The sequence below is a fragment of the Amblyraja radiata genome, chromosome 3 (assembly GCF_010909765.2).
Source record: "Amblyraja radiata isolate CabotCenter1 chromosome 3, sAmbRad1.1.pri, whole genome shotgun sequence".
Lineage (NCBI taxonomy): Eukaryota > Metazoa > Chordata > Chondrichthyes > Rajiformes > Rajidae > Amblyraja > Amblyraja radiata.
The window spans coordinates 108,512,062-108,536,450 of record NC_045958.1 but is presented as its reverse complement, the minus strand read 5'-3'; the positions used below and the strand labels follow the sequence as shown (position 1 = coordinate 108,536,450).

The following is a 24,389-nucleotide window of genomic DNA, read 5'->3' as shown; positions in this document are numbered from 1 at the left end:
GAGAGAGGGAGGGAGGGAGAGGGAGAGAGAGAGAAACAACATTGAACTGTGTCACAACCAGGCTGAGTTGAGTTGAATTGAGTTTGACTTTAGTTTATTGACACGTGTGGTACAGCAAGGTACAGTGAAAAGCTTTTGTTGCGTGGCTGATCTATCTCTCCCTACTAACCCCATTCTCCTGCCTTTTCCCCATAACCCCCGACACCCGTACTAATCAAGAATCTATCTATCTCTGCCCTAAAAATGTCCATTCACTTGGCCTCCACAGCCATTTGTGGCAGAGAATTGATATCCGTAACCTCATCCTTTATAATAATGGGCGGTAAAATCTTACCAACCACTGATGTCAGCTTAACCGGCCGACAGTTCCCACTTCTACTTCGCTCCCTTCTTGTCCAGCGGGCTCATACTGGCAATTTTCCAATCATCTGGAACCACTCCTGACTCCAGTGATAGTTGAAATATCACCATTAATGCCTCCACGCTGGAATCTTGAGCAAAACACACAGTGCTGGAGGAACTCAGCAAGGTCAGGCAGCATTTGTAAAGTGGATGGACAGGCAACATTTTGGGTTGGGAAATTTTCTTCAGACTTTAGACCACCTGAGGTACTCTAGCACTTTGTGTTCAGCCGAGTCGGAAGAAAAGGACTGAGCCAAAATGTTACCTATCCGTTAAGGCCGGTTCTCTGGATACTTTCAAAAGAGAGCTAGGTAGGGCTCTTAAAGATAGCGGAGTCAGGGGATGTGGGGAGACGGCAGGAACGGGGTACTGATTGGGGATGATCAGCCATGATCACATTGAATGGAGGTGCTGGCTCGAAGGGCTGAATGTCAATTGTCTATTGTGGTTAAGAAGGAACTGCAGATGCTGGAAAATCGAAGGTACACAAAAATGCTGGAGAAACTCATATTCCGCTTGGGGAGTCTGCATCCTGCGGGCATGAACATTGAATTCTCCCAATTTTGTTAGCCCTTGCTGTCTCCTCCCCTTCCACAGCCCTCGGACTGTCTCCTCCCATCCCTCAGCCCTCGGGCTCCTCCTCCTCCTTTTTCCTTTCTTCTCCTGCCACCCCCCATCAGTCTGAAGAAGGGTTTCGGCCCGAAACGTTGCCTATTTCCTTCGCTCCATAGATGCTGCTGCACCCGCTGAGTTTCTCCAGCATTTCTGTGTACCGTCAATTGTCTATTGTCTATTTAGTCAATTATTAAAGGTGAAGCTCGATTTTACGGGGATACCATTAACTCAAAAGTTTCAATTTACAATATTTTGCACAGGCATTAGTCCAGAAGACCTGCAGATTAAAGTCTGAATAAAAGTTTCCTTTCATTTCTAGTTCAGCTGATTAATTCATCCACAATCACCCATCTCCGATGCACGCTCTTCATCAAAGTCATCTGTGACTAAGCAGAATCATTTCTTTGTAGAGTTAAATAATTCTGCCATTACCTAACTTGTTTACATGCAGGTTTGACTCATCGTTATCATGCCCCAGTCTCAGATATTATGTTCATAGTTTGTGGGAGCAAAATGAGGCCATTCGGCCCATCTAGTCAACTCCGCCATTCAATCATGGCTGATCTATCTCTCCCTCTCTTCCTGCCTTCTCCCCATAACTGCTGACACCCGTACTAATCAAGAATCTGTCTTAAAAATACAATACTATACAATACCTTTTATTGTCATTTGAACCTCAAATGAAGTTCAAACAAAATTTGGTTTCTGCAGTCATACAAGAAGAAGAAAAAAACAAGACACACAATTTACACAAACATCCACTGACTTGGCCTCCACAGCCGTCTTTGGCAATGAATCCCACAGATCCACCACCCTCTGGCTAAAGAAATTCCGCATCTCCTTTCTAAAGGTACGTCCTTTTATTCTGAGGATGTGTCCTCTGGTCCGAGACTATCCCACTAGTGGAAGCATCCTCTCCACGTCCACTCTATCCAGGCCTTTTCTGGACAGGTGGGTGGACAAAGGCTGGAGATGACAAGGAGACAAAAAGGGTGCCAATTTTGACTGCTTTTCATCTCTCGTCTTTGTCCACCTATCTGCCAGTCAAATCCCCCGCCCCCCACCCTGTACTCACCTATTACTTGCTCGGCTTTTCCTGCCCCCACCCCCCCCCCCCCCCCCGGGATGTGAGGCTGAGGCTCTATAAGACGCTGGTCAGACTGCATCTGGAGTACTGTGAGCAGTTATGGGCCCCATATCTGAGGAAGGATGTGCTGGCATTGGAGAGGGTCCAGAGGAGGAGGTTTCCAAGAATGATCCCAGGAATAAGTGCATTAGCATACGATGAGTGTTTGACGGCACTCGCTGGAGTTTAGAAGAATGAGGGGGGACCTCATTATCTTAAGAATAGTGAAAGGCCTGGATAGAGTGGATGTGGAGAGGATGTTTCCACTCATGGGAGAGTCCAGGACTAGAGGTCGTAGCATCCCAATAAAATAATGCGCCGCTGGAAAGGAGATGAGGAGGAATTTCTTTAGCCAAAGGGTGGTGAATCTGAGGAATTCATTGCCACAGAAGGCTGTGGAGGCCAAGTCAATGAATATTGTTAAGGCGCAGATTGACAGATTCTTGATCAGTACGGGTGTCAGGAGTTATGGGGAGAAGGCAGGAGAATAGAGCTCTAGGGGCTAGTGGAATCAAGGGATATGGGGAGAAGGCAGTCACGGGTTATTGATTGGGGGACGATCAGCCATGATCACAATGAATGGCGGTGCTGGCTCGAAGGGCCGAATGGCCCCCTCCTGCACCTAATTTCTATGTTTCTATCTATGTTTCTAATGGGGTTAGGAGGGAGAGATAGATCAGCCATGATTGAATGGCAGAGTAGACTTGATGGGCCGAATGGCTTAATTCTGCTCCTATGAATTGATGAATCTCTTTTTCTGCTTTCTCCCCCCTTCTACAATCAATCTGAAGAACGGTCACGACCCAAAATGGCGCCTGTCCATTCTCTCAAGAGATGCTGCCTGACCCACTGAGTTACTCCAGCACTTTGTGCTTACAGTACTTATAAATGTACCTATTGACTTGCATGTAACAATCGAAAATATGTTATCCTACTAGGTGGATTTCTGATGCATTACAAACTCAAAGTCTTCGGATTGAAATGGTAGATAGACACAAAATGCTGAGGTAACTCAGTGGGACGGGCAGCATCTCTGGATGGAAGGAATGGGTGACATTTCTGGTGGCGAAGGCAAGAGGTATACAAGATAACCTTCCCCTCAGCTGACAATGAACCATTCTATATTTCCCTGATTCATCGCCACCTTTGATCCGTCATTTTCACCTTCCCCTTCCATATCTCTACGCCTCCCTTTCCCCTGACTCTCAGTCTGAAGAAGGGTCTCGACCTGAAACGTCACCCATTCCTTCTCTCCAGAGATGCTGCCTGTCCCGTTGAGTTACTCCAGCATTTTGTGTCCATCTTCGGTGTAAACACATCATCTGGCAGTTCCTTCCCACAAACAGATCGAAAAGGTACCTTTCTGTCGGGTTTTGGTGAATTCAGGATGGAGCCCAGCGCCTGCCTCTTGTACTCGAGCTTCTCGTTCAGCTGCCGCAGTTTGATCACCGCATAGCTGGCCTGCTCATTGATGCCATTGCTGCCTTCATCCAGGATGTCCTCTCCGCTCTCACACACCTGCTGTTGGAAGAAAGGCGATTAAAACGGCAAATCCTCAACGGAGAGAAGGATGAGAGGAGATCTTATAGAAACTTTTAAAATTCTTAAGGGATTGGACAGGCTAGATGCAGGAAAAATGTTCCCGATTTTGGGGGAGTCCGGAACCAGGGGTCACAGTTTAAGAATAAGGGGTAGGCCATTTAGGACTGAGATGAGAAAAAACATTTTCACCCAGAGAGTTGTGAATATGTGGAATTCTCTGCCACAGAAGGCAATGGAGGCCAATTCTCTGGATGTTTTCAAAAGAGAATTAAATACAGCTCTTAGAGCTAAAGGAATCAAGGGATATGGGGGAAAAGCAGGAACGGGATATCGATTGTGGATGATCAGCCATGATCATATTGAATGGCGGTGCTGGCTCGAAGGGCTGAATGGCCTACTCCTGCACCTATTTTTCCATGTTTCTCCTATGTTTCTATGATAAGGTCCAGCAGAGCCAGTTTAAGATCAAGTTAAGTGTGGGAAGGAACTGCAGATGCTGGTTTACACTGAAGATAGACACAAAATGCTGGAGTAATTCAGTGGGACAGGCAGCATCTCTAGAGAGAAGGAATGGGTAACGTTTCAGGTTGAGACCCTTCTTCAGACTATCAAAACGTCACCTATTCCTTCTCTCCAGAGATGCTGCCTGTCCCGCTGAGTTACCCTAAACGTTTTATGTCTATCTAAGATCAAGACGCAGACCAGACCATCGCACAAACCAACCTCCCTTCCATTGACTCCATTTATACCTCACGCTGCCTCGGCAAGGCCAGCAGCATCATCAAGGACGAGTCGCACCTTGACCACTCCTCCCCTCTCCCATCGGGCAAATGTTACAGAAGTGTGAAAACGCACACCTCCAGATTCAGGCACAGTTTCTTCCCCGCTGTTATCAGGCAACTGAATCATCCTACCACAACCAGAGAGCGGTCCTGAACTACTATCCACCTCATTGGCGACCCTCGGACTATCTTTGATCAAACTTTATTGACATTATCTTGCACTAAACGCTATTCACGGTTTTCCCCTTATCTTGTATCTGTACACTGTGGACGGCTCGATTGTAATCATGTATTGTCTTTCCGCTGGTTAGCACGCAACAAAAGCTTTTCACTGTACAATCTATATTTTTCACACTGAAGTCTGGCTCAGCCAGCGAAACCTAGGAATAGACTGGGTGACAACCAGGAATAGTTTGGTGACTACTGGAGAGACAGTTGACGGCACGGAAAGACGGCACCCGGGACAGGCTGGGTTAACACCCCAGTCTGTGCCTTTCGTGAGAAAGTCACCCAATAAAGCTACGGAAAGGCCCAATGAACCACCGTGGCCTAAAAATCCATCAGGCGAAAATGAAATGCTCGGAGAAGGAGAAAGTGGTGCAGAGCACGCACAGGCCCTGAACCTGGTGAGCCGCAGGAGGAGCCCGGCCGGGACTCACCCCCACAGAGCCCAGTCTCTCCATGCACTAGAGTCTCCCAACCCCTGCAGAGTGGTTACTAAGATGGCCGATCCGTGGGCGGTTGCTGCTTGGATGCAAGTCGGGGGCCTGATCGACCCCGGCTGGGTCGCCTGGGCGAGGGTGTCTGATGTTGTGAGACCCGAAACACCCGATGATCCCAGGTCACATCACTGAGGATGCGTCCCAGCGCGTCTAGAAGATGTATATTTTTCACATCAGTACACGTGACAAAAAACTAAAGTTACCTCAAAAAAAAGTTCTTGAAGGCGATGGTCAAAACTCTGGGTACCATTTCAGCGCGCTTGTGAGCACAACTCGGACAGATTTTTTTGCATGCTTGTTGCCAAAGTTGTGGACATCATTTCAGGGTTGTGGAGCGGTAAATTGGAGTTACATCAGTTTTCTTTTCAGTTCACATAAGATCTAATAGATTTAGTTTAGTGATACAGCGTGGAAACAGGTCCTTCGGCCCACCGAGTGATGACCCATGCTACTAGTTCTATCCTGGACACTAGGGGCAATTTTTACAGAAGACAATAGGCAATAGACAATAAGTGCAGGAGTAGGCCATTCGGCCCTTCGAGCCCGCACCGCCATTCAATGTGATCATGGCTGATCATCCCCAATCAGTACCCTGTTCCTGCCTTCTCCCCATATCCCCTGACTCCGCTATCTTTGAGAGCTCTATCTAGCTCTCTTGAAAGGATCCAGAAAACCGGCCTGCATCGCCCTCTGAGGCAGAGAATTCCACAGACTCACAACTCTCTGTGAGAAAGGCTAATTAACCTACAGACTTATACGTTACTGGAGTGTGGGAGGAAACCGGAGACCCGGAGAAAACCCATGCAGGTCACGGGGAGAACATACAAACTCCACACAGACAGCATCCATAATCAGGATCGAACCTGGGTCTCTGGCGCTGTGAGGCAGCAACTCTACCGCTGCACCACCGTGTTGGCTCATGAACGATCTAATAGCATAGTTGGAACTTGAAAAGCGAGAGTTTGTACGGCCCAGAAGTGGGGCCTTCAATGCACCATGTCCTCGCTGACCCTCAAGCTCCATATTAATCCCACATCGCCAGGCAGGTACTATCACAATGTTTAAGAAACATATGGACAGGTACATGGATTGGACAGGTTTAGAGGGATATGGGCCAAAAGCTTAGTTTCAGTTTAGTTTATTGTCACGTGATCCGAGGTGCAGTGAAAAGCTTTTGCTGCATGCTAACCAGTCGTGGAAAGACAATAAATGCTTACAATCAACCCATTCAAAATCCACAGATACAGGATAAAGGGAATAACGTTTAGTGCATGGTAAAGGGCCTGTCCCACTTGGACGACCTAATCCACGAGTTTAGAAGACCCTAGACGAGTTGGAAAAAATGTCAAGGTCGTGTTGACTCGCCGAAGTAAAAGACCTCCTACGACTATGTCTACGACTTCCTACGACTATGTCTACGACCCCCCTTGACCTCAGTCTTCCACACCTAAGACCAACTACGACTAGCTACGAGTGGAAAATGATCACATGATAAAATGATGTCATATTTGCATTTTTTTCTCGGGCCAGTTACCGACCTACGACCACCATCACCACCTACTACGACCTACCTACAATCTATCTACGAGTAAAAAGTATCCATTTTTTCCATGCCGACCTTTTTTTTACCCGTGGATATTTTTTATCAGGCTGGAAAAAACGCCGCAACCTACTTGAAGCCACAAATACGCGGCGACCACTCACGAGCATGGAGAAGCGTTACGAAGACCTCCTACGACCTCGTGACGACCATGCCGCGAGTATGAGTCAAGGGCAAACTCGGCAGAGGTCGCCAATTAGGTCGTGAAAGTGGGACAGGGGCTTAAAGCCAGCAAAGTCCGATCAAAGGTAGTCCGAGGATCACCAATGAGGTAGATCATGGCATGTGGGACTAGTATAGGTGGGACATGATGATCGGCGTGGGGTTATGGTTATCAATTATGAGCTGAAGAATTGCTGAAAAGTGATGGCTTGTCACCCGATGGCTATGTGACTCCCCAGAGACCTATAGGGTGGACTGTTTGACAGACTGTACGACTCCACCTCCATCTCCACTCACTCCTCCCCTGGTGAATGGATGTTGATGATGACGGGGGAAATGGAGAGGAAGGGGGGAGGGGGGGAGCAGCGGAGGGGACAAGGCTACGGCCGACAGGAAGATATGGCAGCTGGTGAGAGGGGAGGGAGCCCCATGGTGATCGAGGGCATCCGGTCGATGGTGGCGGCCTGATGAAAGCGCTATCTCCAGGGGCTGCAACATGAGCCGCAACAACAGCCACATCAACCGGAGAATGATGCAGGAAAAGTGATAATGGGGAATAAAGAAATGGCAGAGGAGTTGAGTAACCTTTTTGCATCAGTCTTCACAGTGGAGGACATCAGCAACGTGCCTGAAATTAGTGGAAGTTAGTGGAGTGGCTATTACTGGTGAATAGGTCACCTGGACCAGATGGACTGCACCCAGGGTTCTGAGATCCCCTCTCGGGCTAGAGCCAATCAGTACTTTCTCCTGCTTCTCTTTATTGCTGTTGTTTCAAAATCCACGGGAGCTCTGATTTATGTCTGCCTGTGCTTTGCCTCTCCTTTTCATCTGTTTTCCCCCTCTGACTCACTTCTAACTCTCCTCCCACTCGGGCTAGAGCCAATCAGTGCTTTCTCCTGCTTCTCTTTGTTGCTGTTGCTTCAAAATCCACGGGAGCTCTGAGTTAAGACCCAAAACGTCACCTATTCCTTCGCTCCATAGATGCTGCCTCACCCGCTGAGTTTCTCCAGCATTTATGTCTACCTTCGATTTTTCCAGCATCTGCAGTTCCTTCTTAAACATCAAATAGTTAAGAGTTTGGTGAAAGCAGAAACAATATTTAAAAAAAATCAAAAACATGGCTTACAAATGGCTATTCCCCTAGCAGTGATTAGGAAAATAAATTAAAAAACATGTTTGAGAGAGAGGTAGTTCATTAATCATTTTGGGGAATATTATTAAGTATGGTCCTGGTTTTCATTCTCCAGACAAGGTTAAGATGACAGATTGTGGGGCGATAATTTGAAATAGGGAACAGCAAAGCAATAAATTCAACTGATAGAATCAGGCTCACAGATCAAAGCAAACAGATTATTGAATTTTAATGTTGGCAGCGTGGCATAAATCAGGTGAGGCGTTATAGGAAAATATAGTTGCGCTGCAATTTCAAATTAGGGGCAACTCCAAACTATTTTTCTAACTCTAATTTGATGGAATCTAGCAATGAAATCTAGAGTCTCCGGCCTCAAAACACCAGAGACCCTGGTACAAATCCTGACTGCGGGTGCTGTCGGTACGGAGTTTGTACGTTCTCCCCGTGACCTGCGTGGGTTTTCTCCGAGATCTTCGGTTTCCTCCCACACTCCAAAGGTTTGTAAGTTAATTGGCTTGGTAAATTGTTCCTGGTGTGTGTCGGGTTGTGTTAATGTGCAGGGATCGGTGCGGACACGGTGGGCCGAAGGGCCTGTTTCCGCGCTGTATCTCTAAACTAAACTCAACTGTATTTCCAACTATAATTTTGAGAAATCTAGCCATATAATGGAAGCACATTTAGAGAGATGCAGTAAGCCATATTGGAAATCAATTTAAATTTACCCAAGATCTAAATGCAAGAATCCTGTAAAGGGTGGCGCAGTGGCGCAGCGGTAGAGTTGCCACCTCACAGCGCCAGAGACCCGGGTTCAATCCTGACTACAGGTTCTGTCTGTACAGAGTTTATACGTTCTCCCCGTGACTTGCGTGGGTTTACTCCGGGTGCTTCGGTTTTCTCCCACACTCCTAAGACGTGCAGGTTTGTAGGTTAATTGCCATTCTGTAAATTGTCCCAGGTGTCGTAGAGTGATACAGTGTGAAAACAGGCCCTTCGGCCCAACTGGCCCACACCAGCCAACATGTCCCAGCTACACTTGTCCCACCTGCCTATGTTTGGTCCATTCCCCTCCAAACTTGTCCTATCCAAGGTACACACAATTGCTGGGGAAACTCAGCGGGTGCAGCAGCATCTATGGAGCGAAGGAAATAGGCGACGTTTCGGGCCGAAACCCTTCTTCAGACTGATGGGGGGTGGGGAAAGAAAGAAGGAAAAGGGGAGGAGGAGGAGGAGCCCGAGGGCGGGCGGATGGGAGGGTGGGAGGAGACAGCTAGAGGGTTAAGGAAGGGGAGGAGACAGCACGGGCTAGCCAAATTGGGAGAATTCAATGTTAATGCCATAAGGACGCAAGGACCCCAGACGGAATATGTGGTGCTGTTCCTCCAATTTCCGCTGTTGCTCACTCTGGCAATGGAGGAGACCCAGGACAGAGAGGTCGGATTGGGAATGGGAGGGGGAGTTGAAGTGCTGAGCCACCGGGAGGTCAGGTAGGTTATTGCGGACTGAGCGGAGGTGTTCGGCGAAACGATCGCCCAACCTACGCTTGGTCTCACCGATGTAAATCAGCTGACATCTAGAGCAGCGGATGCAGTAGATGAGGTTGGAGGAGATACAGGTGAACCTTTGTCGCACCTGGAACGTCTGCTTGGGACCTTGAATGGAGTCGAGGGGGGAGGTGAAGGGACAGGTGTTGCATTTCTTGCGGTTGCAACGGAAAGTGCCCGGGGAGGGGGTGGTGCGGGAGGGAAGGGAAGAATTGACGAGGGAGTTGTGGAGGGAGCGGTCTTTGCGGAAGGCAGACATGGGGGGAGATGGGAAGATGTGGCGAGTGGTGGGGTCACGTTGGAGGTGGCGGAAATGGCGGAGGATTATGTGTTGTATTTGCCGGCTGGTGGGGTGAAAGGTGAGGACCAGAGGGACTCTGCCCTTGTTGCGTGTGCGGGGATGGGGAGAGAGAGCAGTGTTACGGGTTATGGATGAGACCCTGGTGTGAGTCTCATCTATGGTGGCGGAGGGGAATCCCCGTTCCCTGAAGAACGAGGACATTTCCGATGCCCTGGTATGAAATGTCTCATCCTGGGAACAGATGCGGCGTAGGCGGAGGAATTGGGAGTAGGGGATGGAGTCTTTACAGGGGGCAGGGTGGGAAGACGTGTAGTCTTATCCATGTACCTGTCTAACTGTTTCTTAAATATTGGGATAGCCCCTGCCTCAACTACCTGCTCCCCGATTCACCTACTTTGGGCAAGAGAGCAAGAGACACTGTGCATCTACCCAATCTATTCCTCTCATGATTTTGTACACCTCTATAAGATCACCCCTCATCCTCCTGCGCTCAAAGGAATTGAGGCCCAGCCTACTCAACCTCTCCCTATAGCTCACACCCTCTAGTCCTGGCAACACCCTCGTAAATCTTTTCTGTACCCTTTCCGGCTTGACAACTTTCCTATAACATGGTGACCAGAACTGAACACAATATTCTAAATGTGGCCTCACAATGTCTTATACAACTGCAACATGACCTATATTCAATCTCTGACTGATGAAGGCCAATGTGCCAGAAGCCTTTTTGACCAACCTAACTACTCGCGACTCGACCTTCAAGGAACCATGCACCTGCATTCCTAGATCTCTCTGCTCTACAATGCTACCCAGATCCCTACCATTCACTGTGTAGGTCCTGCCCTTGTTAGACTTCCTAAAGTGCAACACCTGACATATCTCTGTATTAAATTCCATCAACCGTTCCTCAGCCCACTTGGCCAATCCGAATTTGGAACCTCCGATCCGGTCTTGAAAGCGTTAGGTTTCGAAGGATCAATAGAGTCATAGAAGAGAGACAATACGTCCATTGTCTCACACCAATTGAAAAACAAATCAGTCTCATCCCACATTCCTGGACTAGATCTTAGCCAATTGGTCAGGATAATATATGAACCTCTGCACAGAAAGTGTAAATCAATGGCATCAATTATTATGTATAATTGTGCATTTAATTTGATCTCATTTGGTAAAAGTCTTTTGGTAGATACAATTTGCAAACAAAGAATAAGAACATCTGCAGACCCTGTCAATTAGGTGCAAAATGCATAGAATGGATTGGGTGGCTGCAAACCAGACATACACCTTGTAAATAAGTGTAAATAATGTTGCAGAGTTGGACTTTGCCGAGTGTTGATTGGATGAGGTATTGAGCCTTGTCTGGGTTTCTGGCAGATCAGGGTAAATGTTTCTAAGTTGGCTTTCTTGCGAAGTCCGGTTTGAATACAATGTATTAAGCTGCTGTATTATTGGGTTAGGGAAATGTCTGTTATGTAAGGGGTTAATCGATATCTGTAATTGGATTATTAAGAGACCACCCTCATGTGGTTCGGCCCCTCGAGGTCCCGGGATATATAAAAGTCGGATGCCACGAGGTCCAGCGTCGACCTTCTGGGAGAGCGCTTGGGACTGCATGACCTTCTGGAGTGTCTCTGTCTGAGCGAGCCCTAGAGGGCTTGAGCAGGCAGATACGAGGATCGAACCTGCGGTGGGATAGGTACAATAGTTGAACTGTAATGCGCTTTTGTTAAAATAAAATGTAGTTGTTTCAAGTGCTTGATTCAGTGTTTTTACAGGAACTAAACTGGGGGGAAGCTTAGAAACGAGCAATTTACAATGCCATCTAACTTTGCAGAACCATGTCATATTGCCTCAGAAGCCTTAGGAAGTTAGGCATGTCCCCTCTAACTCTCACCAACTTCTACAGATGCGCCGTGCAAAGCAGTTTATCGGGATGCATCACAGCTTGGTTTGAGGACGACTCCATCCAAGACCGCAAGAAACTGCAGCGAATTGTGGACGCAGCCCAGGCCATCACACAAACCAACCTCCCTTCCATTGACTCCATTTACACCTCACGCTGCCTCAGCAAGGCCAGCAGCATAATCAAGGACCAGCCGCACCCTGGCCACTCCCTCTGCTCCCCTCTCCCATCGAGCAAAAGTTATAGAAGTGTGAAAACGCACACCTCCAGATTCAGGGACAGCTTCTTCCCAGGTGTTATTAGGCAACTGAAGCATCCTACCACAACCAGAGAGCAGTGCTGAACGACTATCTACCTCATTGGTGACCCTCGGACTACCTTTGATTGGACTTTACTGGCTTTATCTTGCACTGAACATTATTCTTTTAACATGTTTCTATTTATACACTGTAAATAGCTCGATAGTAATCATGTATTTTCTTTCCCGCTGGCTGGTGTGCACACAACAAAAGCTTTTCACTGTCCCTCGGTACACGTGACTGAACTATATACAAGATAATCGCAAAATGCTGGAGTAACTTAGTGGGACAGGCAGCATCTCTGGAGAGAAGGAATGGGCGACGTATCGGGTCGAGACCCCTCTCCATGAACTATATGCAGTCCTACTGAGTAGCTCAAGAGAGAGCTAGATGGGGCTCTTAAAGATAGCGGAGTCAGGGGATATGGGGAGAAGGCAGGAACGGGGTACTGATTGGGGATGATCAGCCACGATCACATTGAGTGGTGGTGCTGGCTCGAAGAGCCGAATGGCCTTCTCCTGCACCTATTGTCTATTGTCTATTGTCTATTTCCTTTGCTGTGGGGAGCCTGGAAGGTTTGATGAAAGCAGGTCTTACCGCATCGCCCCGGTTCTCCAGGTTGGTCTGTAAAGTGCTCTTTTCCTCTTCTTTCCTCACAAGTCTTTCGTACAAGTCACTTACAAGAAAAGATGGGTAATACCGGTCTTGAAGAGTCTCATAAACATGGCTCTGAATCTTGTTGAAGACATCTGTTCCTTTGTTGCCGACGAGGCTCTGTTGGATTTCCTTATAAAGTGCCTTCTCCACGGGGATTTCCCGACTTTCCACAAAATAATTCTGGTAGATTTCACCGACGAGTTGAGGTATTTCTGTCTGAAGGAATAAAAGCAGGGGGAAAAAAAGTAATAGATGAACTGCCGTGCTTTGTCCTGCAACCCCCCCCCCCCCCCCAATCTTCAAGCTGTCTTTCCCCCACCTCCACGATGTGGGCCTGTATTCACTGGAATTTAGATGGATGAGAGGGGATCTTATAGAAACATTGAAACATAGAATCTTATAAAAACTTCGTAAGGGATTGGACATTTTTAGATGCAGGAAAAATGTTCTCCATGTTGGGGGAGTCCAGAACCAGGGTGGTCACAGTTTAAGAATAAGGGGTAGGCCATTTAGGACTGAGATGAGGAAAAACGTTTTCAGCCAGAGAGTTGTGAATTTGCGGAATTCTCTGCCACAGAAGGCAGTGGAGGCCAATTCGCTGGATGTTTTCAAGAGAGAGTTAGATTTAGCTCTTAAGGCGAAAGGAATAAGATAGCAGAGTCAGGGGATATGGGGAGAAAGCAGGAACGGGGCACTGATTTTGGATGATCAACCATGATCATATTGGATGGTGGTGTTGGCTCGAAGGGCCAAATGGGCTACTCCTGCACCTATTTTCCATGTTTCTACTCAGTCTGAAGAAGGGTCCCCACCTAAAAAATGTCACTGATCCATGTTCTTCATGGATCCATGTAGGTAGGGCGGCACGGTGGTGCAGCGGTAGAGTTGCTGCCTCACAGCGCCAGAGACCCGGGGTATGATCCTGATTACGGGTGCTGTCTGTACGGAATTTGCACGCTCTCCCCGTGACCAGTGGTGCTGGCTCGAAGGGCCGAATGGCCTACTCCTGCACCTATTTTGCTATGACTGCGTGCGTTTTCTCCGGGTGCCCTGGATTCCCCCCACACTCCAAAGATATGCAGGTTTGTAGATTAATTGGCTTCAGTAAAATATTGTAAAATTGCCCCTGGTGTGTAGGAGAGTGCTAGTGTACGTGGGTGATCGCTGGTCAGCGCGGACACGGTGGGCCTCATAAATCAGATGTTGGAATTGTTACACCTCCAGCTCATAGCATTGCTTATAAGCGGCACGGTGGCGCAGCGGTAGAGTTGCCAGTGCAAGTGACCCGAGTTCGATCCTGACTGCGGGTGCTGTCTGTATCAGTTTGTTCACCTTGTGACCGCATGGGTTTCCTCCGGAATCCTCCCAATTCCAAAGACGTGCAGGTTTGAGGGTTAACACAGACTCAGCGGGCCGAAGGGCCAGTTTCCTCGCTGTATCTCTAAACTAAACCAAACTTTAAGCCAAGGATCAATTGATTGATTGAATTGATCGAAAGATACAGCATAGAAACAAGCCCTTCAACCCACCAAGTCCATGCCAATCATCGATCATCCACCCACACTATTTTCTATTTTATCCCCCCTTTCTCATCCACACCCTACACACACTTGGGGCAATTTTTTTTTACACCTACAAACTCGCACGTGTTTGGGATGCGGGAAGAAACCGGAGCACCCGGAGGAAACCCGGTACGGTGGCAAGATGGCGCAGTGGTAGAATTGATGCCTCACAGCGCCAGAGACCCGGGTTCGATCCTGACTATGGGGGCTGTCCGCGCGGCGTTTGTACGTTCTCCCCGTGACCGCTCAGGGAGCTCCGGTTTCCTTCCACACTCCAAAGGAATGTATGTTTAATTGGCTTGGTATACGTGCAAATTGTCCCTAGAGTGTGCAGGGTAGTGTTAATGTGCAGGGATCGCTGATCGGCGCGGACTCAGTGGGCTGAAGGGCCTGTTTCCGCGCTGTATCTCTAAACGAAACATAAACTAAACTAAACCCATGCAGTCAAAGGGAGAATGTGCAAACTCTGCACAGACAGCACCCTAGGGCAGGATTGAACCCGAGTCTCTGGTACTCTGAGACAACAGCTCCACCAGTTGCACCACTGTGCCGTCCCAAAGACTAATAGCCCTGTCCCACAGTACAAGTTCATTCCAAGAGCTCTCCTGAGTTTTAAAAAAATCGTGGTAAGCATGGAGAATGAACGTAGCGGGTACTTCGGAGCTCGGGGACGTCTCTTAGCAGCTCGTAACGCTAACGGCAGGTACTCAGGAAGACTCGCTAACGGCAGGTAAGCACGGGAAGACTCGTGAAGATTTTTCAACACGTTGAAAAATGTCCACAAGAGCCCCGAGTACCGACGAGTGGCCATTACCGTAAATCTCCGAGTTCGAATCAGGGAAAACTCGGGAGAGCTCTTGGAATGAACTCGTACCGTGGGACAGGGCTTTTAGGGCCTGACAAATGTTTTATCTCTTCACAGATGCTGCCAGACAAAATGAGCATTTCCAGCGTTTTCTGTTTTTAATTCGGAAAGTATGGTACCTTGTTTGCAATTTTCAAGTATTCAACGGACTCCCAGAAGCTGACGAGATCCCGTTTATCCATCCTTTCCATGTAGGCACGGAAGTGTTCCCTGTAGGATGGGTTGGACAAGATCTCATCAAGTTGTAGAATCTGCAAAACAACACAAGAGGCAGCGTTAACCAGAACATTGTTGCCGTCTACTCCGGCTATTGTCGACGTCTCCAGTTACCGCAGATGAAATCTATTGTAACCGGGACGTCTGTCCGTATTGGGAACAAAGGTCCATAAGTTCATAGGTTCTAGGCCATTCAGCCCACCAAGTCTATTCTGCCATTCAATCGTGACTGATCTATCTTTCCCTCTCAACCCCATTCTCCTGCCTTCTCCCCATAACCCCTGACACCCGTACTAATCAAGAATATGTCAATCTCCGCCTTAAAAATATTCACTGACTTTGCCTCCACAGCCTCCTGTAGCAAAGAATTCCACAGATTCACCACCCTCTAAAGAAATTCCTCTTCATTCTTCTTTCTAAAGGTAAGACAGGAAACAAAGAGTAGGGATTAACGGCTCCCTTTCAGAATGGCAGGCAGTGACTAGTGGGGTACCGCAAGGCTCAGTGCTGGGACCGCAGCTATTTACAATATACATCAATGATTTGGATGAAGGGATTTAAAGTAACATTAGCAAATTTGCAGATGACACAAAGCTGAGTGGCAGAAATTGACGTGGATAGAAAATTGGTTGGCAGACAGGAAGCAAAGAGTAGGAGTGAACGGGTCCTTTTCAGAATGGCAGGCAGCGGCGAGTGGAGTGCCGCAAGGGGTCGCATATATATTAATGATTTACCATATATTTTAATGATTTGGAAGAGGGAATTAGGAGCAACACTAGCATGTTTGTGGATGACACAAAGCTGGGTGGCAGTGTGAACTGTGAAGAAGATGTTAGGAGGTTGCAGGGTGACCTGGACAGGTTGAGTGAGTGGGAAGATGCATGGCAGATGCTGTATAATATAGATAAATGTGAGGTTATCCACTTTGGTGGCAAAAACAAGGGGGCAGATTATTATCTCAATGGGGTTTCATTAGGTAAGGGGGAGGTGCAGCGAGACCTGGGTGTTCTTGTGCACCGGTCACTGAAAGTTGGCTAACAGGTACAGCAGGCAGTGAAGAAAGCGAATGGAATGTTGGCCTTCATAACAAGAGGATTTCAGTATAGGAGTAGAGAGGTTCTTCTGCAGTTGTATAGGGCTCTGGTAAGACCACATCTGGAGTATTGTGTACAGTTTTGGTCTCCTAATTTGAGGAAGGACAGCCTTGTGATTGAGGCAGTGCAGCTTAGGTTCATAAGATTGATCCCTGGGATGGCGGGACTGTCATATGCTGAGAGAATAGAGCGGCTGGGCTTGTACATTCTGGAGTTTAGAAGGATGAGAGGGATCTCATTGAAACATATAAGATTGTTAAGGGTTTGGACACGCTAGATGCAGGAAACATGTTCCCGATGTTGGGGGAGTCCAGAACATCCTCTCCAAATTTACTCTATCCAGGCCTTTCACTATTCAGTAAGTTTCAATGAAGTCCCCCCTTTATCCTCCTTAGTAACTTGGTGTCAAGACAACAACCACTTCTTCCATGTCAGCTGGATGAAGGAGGTAGTTATCGGCATCAGGAATAAAAGTGGATTGATCAACAAAAAGTGGATTGATCAACAAAAAGCTTTTCACTGTACCTCGGTACACGTGACAATCAACTAAACTAAACTGAACTGAACTGAGCCCTGTGTTTCCACTTTGAAGGAAATTACCCGAAATTCGGGAAATTCTGATTGTCTTCGGGTAATTTTAGGGAAAGAAATAATTTCGGGAAATTTCCGCATCCGGCCCGCCAAGGGCTCCAATCCGGCCCGCGGGACGATTTGGGGGAAAAAAAGTATATTTACGACCATCCGAGCCTGCGCAGTTGGGGGAGGCCCGTCAGCCGCGTCACAATTTAAAATGGCGGCGGTGGAATCGCCGGGGTATTTCAGGAAATTCCATCAAATTCCAGGAAATATGGGATTCTATTTGAACAAAAACATTTTTTGAGGTGTGGAAACACTGACTGAACTCCACTGACTAAAGAAATTCCTCCTCATCTCCCTTCCTATTTTTCCCTCCACAGTTGCCGCTTGACCTCCTGAGTCTTCCCAGCAGATCCTTGCTTACTGTGTAGGAAGGAACTGCAGATGCTGGTTTACACCCAAGATAGACACAGAGTGCTGGAGTAACTCAGCGGGACAGGCAGCAGCTCTGGAGAGACCACTTCTTCAGACTTTTCAGAATCCACATTACTTTTATTTTTATTTACTTCACTTCCCTACCATTCCTTGACCTCACCATCTCCATCGCAGGGGACAGACTTCTGACCGACATACACTACAAACCAACTGACTCCCATGGCTATCTGGACTACACGTCTTCCCACCCTGCCCCCTGTAAAGACTCCATCCCCTACTCCCAATTCCTCCGCTTACGCCGCATCTGCTCCCAGGATGAGACGTTCCACACCAGGGCATCGGAAATGTCCTCGCACCTACCTGAACTCCCGGTGGCTCAGCACTTCAACTCCCCCTCCCATTCCCAATCCGACCTCTCTGTCCTGGGTCTCCTCCATTGCCAGAGTGAGCAACACTGGAAATTGGAGGAACAGCACCTCATATTCCGCCTGGGTTGCTTGCGTCCGGATGGCATGAACGTTGAATTCTCCCAGTTTTGCTAGTCCTTGCTGTCTCCTCCCCTTCCTTAACCCTCGAGCTGTCTCCTCCCATCCCCCCGCCCTCGGGCTCCTCCTCCTCCCTTTTTCCTTCCTTCTCCCCCCCAACCCCCATCAGTCTGAAGAAGGGTTTCGGCCCGAAACGGCGCCTATTTCCTTCGCTCCATAGATGCTGCTGCACCCGCTGAGTTTCTCCAGCATTTTTGTGTACCTTCGATCTTCCAGCATCTGCAGTTCCTTCTTGATTACTTTTATTTTAGTTGGGTCGATGGATTATTGTATTGAGAAATGAGAATTGGTGTATAACGATGAGTAATTGGCCTCTTGGTATTCTCATAGCCCTGCAGGCTCCCTTCCAAAGCTGATGGCCTTTCCAGCTTCAATGTCTGTGCCTGGCTTGTTAATTTGTTTTGGTGCCTCTCGCTTTATTTCCCCTTGGAAACTTTACTTGAACAAAACAATCATTTCTATTCGTCGTGCCCACGGACTGGAGCTAAAATCGCAGGATTTACAGTCTCTTACTGCGTATAAAGTGTGTGCGTTGACAGCGTGATTTAGAAAATTGCTCATAACAGAATCAACTTGCACACGAAATTAAGCAATTATTGTGCTGTGTTTAGAATATTGTGTTCGGAAGTAATTGCCTCACTAGCTTATAGAGTCAGACAGCAGGAAAACAGGACCGATGGCAACAACTCATGAGTGCCGACCAAGATCCCCGCTAAGATGGTCCCATTTCACCGTATATAGACACAAAATGTTGTAGTAACGCAGCAGGTCAGGCAGCATCTTTGGAGAGAAGGAATAGACAATAGACAATCAACATTAGGTGCAGGAGTAGGCCATGTGGCCCTTCGAGCCAGCACCGCCATTCAATGTGATCTTGGCTGATCATCCCCAATCAGTACCCCGTTCCTGCCATCTCCCCATATCCCCTGACTGCGCTATTTTTAAGAGGTGACTTTTGGGTCTTTTTCTTTTTTTTTTCTTTTCTCTCTCTCGTTTATCATATAATTCCCAGTGTAGACAATAGACAATAGGTGCAGGAGTAGGCCATTCGGCCCTTCGAGCCAGCACCACCATTCAATAATTATTACTTGAATAAGTTAGGTCTTTATTCTCTGGAGCGCAGAAGGTTAAGGGGGGACTTGATAGAGGTCTTTAAAATGATGAGAGGGATAGACAGAGTTGATGTGGACAAGCTTTTCCCTTTGAGAATAGGGAAGATTCAAACAAGAGGACATGACTTCAGAATTAAGGGACAGAAGTTTAGGGGTAACATGAGGGGGAACTTCTTTACTCAGAGAGTGGTAGCGGTGTGGAATGAGCTTCCAGTGGAAGTGGTGGAGGCAGGTTCGTTGGTATCATTTAAAAATAAATTGGATAGGCATATGGATGAGAAGGGAATGGAGGGTTATGGTATGAGTGCAGGCAGGTGGGACTAAGGGGAAATAATTGTTCGGCACGGACTTGTAGGGCCGAGATGCCTGTTTCCGTACTGTAAATTATTATATGTTATATGTTATATGTTTTTTAATATGATCATGGCTGATCATCCCCAATCAGTACCCTGTGCACTATGTTTACATATTCTGTTGTGTTGCAGCAAGTAAGAATGTCATTGTTCTATCTGGGACATAAGACAATAAAACACTATTGACTCTTGAGACCCTTCTTCAGACTGAAAGACGTGAGGGGGGGGCGGGGGGGGGGGGGGGGAATTGAGGAGAGAAAAGGCCAGAACAAATCAGGACTGGCAACAGATGACCTCAGGAATGATGGAGCCCACAATGGTCCATTGTTGGCTGGGGCAGAGGTGATAATGAAGGGATACAAGGACAGCGAACAGTGGAACCAGTGTGACCCCTAGGGTGGGGGAGGGAGAAGGGGGGGGGGGGGAGAGGAGGGGGAATGCAATTAGATAATCAGTGTAATGCACGGGTAGCTGCTCAAACAAAATATGAGGTGTTGTTCCTCTAAGTTATGCTTGGCCTCACTCTGACAATGGAGGAGGCCCAGATTAAAGTCTTGTTGCTTCCCCCTCACATCTCAGAATCCCACACAGTCGGCAGGGTGGCACGGTGGCGCAGCAGTAGAGTTGCTGCCTTACAGCGCCAGAGACCTGGGTTCGATCCCGACTACGGGTGCTGCCCGAATGGAGTGTGCATGCTCTCCCTGCGACCACATGGGATTTCTCCGGGTGCTCCGGTTTCCTTCCATGTTCTAAAGACGTGCAGGTTTGTAGGTTAATTGTTTTTTATTTTATTGTCACATGTAGCAGTGAAAAGCTTTTGCTGCATGCTAACCAGTCAGTGGATAGACTACACATGATTACAATCGGGCCATCCATAATGTAGATGCATGAGAATGATCCCAAGAATAAGTGGGTTAACATACAGTATGATTAGCGTTTGGCAGCACTGGGCTTGTACCCGCTGGAGTTTAGAAGGATGAGGGGCAAACTCATTGAAACTTACCGAATAGTGAAAGGCCTGGATAGAGTGGATGTGGAGAGGATGTTTCCACTAGTGGGAAAGTCTAGGACCAGAGGTCATAGCCTCAGAATTAAAGGACGTTCCTTTGGGAAGCAGATGAGCGGTAGTTTCTTCAGTCAGAGGGTGGTGAGTCTGTGGGATTCATTGCCACAGAAGGCTATGGTGGCCAAGTCAATGGATATTTATTTTTAAGACAGAGATAGATTCTTGATTAGTACGGGTGTCGGGGGTTATGGGGAGAAAGCAGGAGAATGGGGTTGAGAGAGAAGATAGATCGGCTATGAATGAATGGCCGAGTAAACGTGATGGGCCGAATGGCCTAATTTCTGCTCCTATAACTTATGAAGTTATGAGCGTATGAATGGCGGAGTAGACGATGGGCCAAATGGTCTGATTCTGCTCCTATCTCTTATGAACCTATGAACTTATGAACATGACAATGGGAATAAAGTGAATAACTTTAGTGCAAGATAACGGCAGTAAAGTCTAATTAAAGATGGTTCAAGGCTCCCCAATGAAGTAAATTATCCCTAGTGTGTTGGATAGACACTAGTCCAACCAGGGTGATCCCTGGTTATCGCAGACATGGTGGGCCAAAGGGATGCATCTCTAAACTAAACAGTCTAATGCCAAGTTTAGAACTGTTACATTCAATTGCCTCATCCAAATTAGGGAGATGTATCACAGATAGTTGGGACTCGGCCACAGATTCATACACTGCCTCACTTTAATCAGCTTGCCACTCTGAAGAGCTCCGACCAGGGCAAGCACATCCTTCCCACGGTGAATGACCCGCTTGGGTCCAAAATCAGGGGATATGGGGAGAGGGCAGGAACGGGGTACTGATTGGGGATGATCAGCCATGATCACATTGAATGACCCACTTGGGCCCAAATTTGCTCACAATATTCCAAATGCGGCCCTACCAGCGCCTTATAGAGCCTCCACATGTTGTTTGTGTTCCAGCCCCTCAGCAAATAAATGCTAGCATTGCGTTTGCTTTCCTTACTAGTGTAGTCCCTTATAATGCAGAAACTGTGGCAATTAATTAGTTTCGACTTGCAGATTAACTTTTTGGGAATACTTTGAGCAATCTTAAAGTCCTACAGCGTCTTAAAGATAGTGGAGTCAGGGGATATGGGGAGAAAGCAGGAACGGGGTACAGATTGGGGATGATCAGCCATGATCACATTGAATGGCGGTGCTGGCTCGTAGGGCTGAATGGCCTACTCCTGCACCTATTGTCTATTGTCTATTGCCCTTTAGCCCAATGTATTGTGTTCACCCCATTGTGAGGCAGTGCCAGTAGTTTCACTCTTTACCTTTTGACTGGAAGGTGCGTCGGTCTCGTCGCAGCCTCCATCTTCCTGCTGTCCGTACACAGGGCCACCGAGCAGCTTCAGCCGCTTCTCGCTCTGCTTCTTGGCCACGGTCAGCTGGTTGATGTATCTCTTCATGTTGCGGGCTCGCAGCAGGTCCGCCTTCATGGCCGCAGACTCTTTCCCTTTGCTGTCTGCAGTGGGCATCGAGAAGGGCAAACGTTAGCGACTGGGATGGTGATCCAGGAGAAAATACATCACTCACCGCGATCACAGGATAACAAGTACAGCTCCACATTAATGCCAGCGCCGTGGACGTGCAGCGGTAGAGTTGCTGCCTTACAGCGCCAGAGGTACGCTGCCTGACAGAGTGGGGCAGTGGTGCAGCCATATGGTTCGATCCTGACTACGGGTGCTGTCTGTATAGAGTTTCTACCTTCTCCCTGGGACCACGTGGGTTTTCTCCGGGTGCTCCGGTTTCCTTCCAGACTCCAAAGATGTGCGGATCTGTAGGTTAACTGGCCTCTGTAAATTGTCCGTAGTATGTAGGACAGAAGTAGTGTACGTGTGATCGGTGGTTGGCGCGGATTCGGAGGGCTGAAGGATCAGCTTGGGCACTGTAACTCTCAAACTAAAACTAATCTGCACATGATCCATATTCCTCCATTCCCTGCGCATCTATGTACCTGAAGCCTCTTAAATACCACTGTTGAATCTGCCTCCACCACCACCACCCTTGGCAGCAGCTCCAAGCACACAACCCTTGAGTCTACCTTTAGAATGGAGAGGAGGAGGAATTTCTTTAGCCAGAGGGTGGTGAATCTGTGGAATTCAATGTGACAGATGGCTGTGGTACCAAGTCATTGCGTATTTTCAACATGCAGATTGACCGATTCTTGATTGGTAAGGACATCAACAGCTGCAGGGAGAAGGCAGGAGAATGAGGTTGAGAGGGAAAAATAGATCAGACATGATTGAACGGCGGAGTAGACTTGATGGGCCGAATTACCTAATTCTGCTCTAGGGGGATCTTATTGGAACATATAAAATTATTAAGGGCTTGGACACGCTAGAGGCAAGAAACATGTTCCCGGTATTGGGGGAGTCCAGAACTAGGGGCCACAGTTTAAGAATAAGGGGTAAGCCATTTAGAACGGAGATGAGGAAACACTTTACCACACACAGCGTTGTGACTCTGTGGAATTCTCTGCCTTAGTGGAGGCCGGTTCTCTGGATACTTACAAGAGAGAGCTAGATAGGGCTCTTAAAGAGAGCGGAGTCAGGGGATATGGGGAGAAGGCAGGAACGAGGTACTGATTGTGGATGATTAGCAATGATCACACTGAATGGCGGTGCTGGCTCGAAGGGCCGAAAGGCCTACTTCTGCACCAGTCTATTGTCTATTGTCATGTCTTATATGGTGTAAGAAACATGTCCATCTCCTTTGAACTTTGGCCTTCTCTACTTAAAGCTATGTCCTTTAGTCTAGTATTTCCGCCCTGGGGAAAAAGAGTCTGACTATTCAAACGAGACTTATTGGGATAACTTTGAAAGCTTCCAATTACCTTTTCAAATTAGTACCCAACGCAAGTTACATTGTCAGACAGAGATACAGCATGGAAACAAGCTCCCAAGTCCCACGCTGACCAACAATGACACCTTTACACTAATCCTGCAATCATCCCATTTTTACTTTTAGTTGAGAGATAGTTCAGAGATAGATAGCGCAGAAACGAGTCCATGCCGACCAGCAATCCCTGCACATTAACGCTATCCTGGGGTGCGAGATTGCAACCTTCACGTGGTTTCGACAGATGCAATCAACCTGGCGTGCACAATCAAATGAGATCAAATAGAACAAGTTGTCCTACAACTTTAGGCTGTGCACGCCATACGCAAGGAAGAAGAACGCCATCCTACACACACTAGGGACAATGTATACCAAGCCAACTAATCTACAAACCTGTACGTCTTTGGAGTGTGGGAGGAAACCGGAGATCTCAGAGAAAACCCACACAGGTCACGGGGAGAACATACAAACTCCGGACAGACAGCGCCCGTAGTCAAGCTCGAACCCGGGTCTCTGGCGCTGTGAGGCAGTAACTCTACCGCTGCCCCTTCTCCCCACATTCTCATCAACCCTCCCTAGATTAGACCATTCACCTCCAACACCAGGGGCAATTTACAATTGGGAATGAATCCACTGACCCTCTAGCCTGCTACAGGTCTATTGCAGAGAGACAAAAGACAAAAGCCTTACATTATTCTTCTCTATTTAAGGTCAACCTCCATCTTGTCAATTTTTGACCCTTGGAAGAATAAAGAACAGCCACCTGAACCCAGCACTTAAAGTATGTAGGAAGGAACCGCAGATGGTGGTTTAAACCGAAGACAGACTCAAAATGCTGGAGTAACTCAGCGGGACAGACAGCATCTCTGGAGAGAATGAATGGGTGACGTTTCGGGTCAAGAACCTTCTTCAGACTGATGTCAGGGAAGTGGGAGATACA

The 24,389-nt window shown here is 47.7% G+C and overlaps 1 protein-coding gene across 1 annotated transcript in view; it reads right to left on the bottom strand.

Annotated features, from left to right (window-relative positions):
* Positions 1–24,389, bottom strand: part of snx25 (sorting nexin 25) — a 211,699-nt gene that overhangs the window by 46,965 nt on the left and 140,345 nt on the right. The window contains exons 8-11 of the mRNA XM_033018822.1: positions 21,883–22,073; positions 15,328–15,459; positions 12,722–12,997; positions 3,503–3,664 (exon numbers count right to left, since the gene is read on the bottom strand). Of these exons, the coding sequence (XP_032874713.1) occupies positions 3,503–3,664; positions 12,722–12,997; positions 15,328–15,459; positions 21,883–22,073 (761 nt within the window). The remainder of the gene's footprint in view (positions 1–3,502; positions 3,665–12,721; positions 12,998–15,327; positions 15,460–21,882; positions 22,074–24,389) is intronic.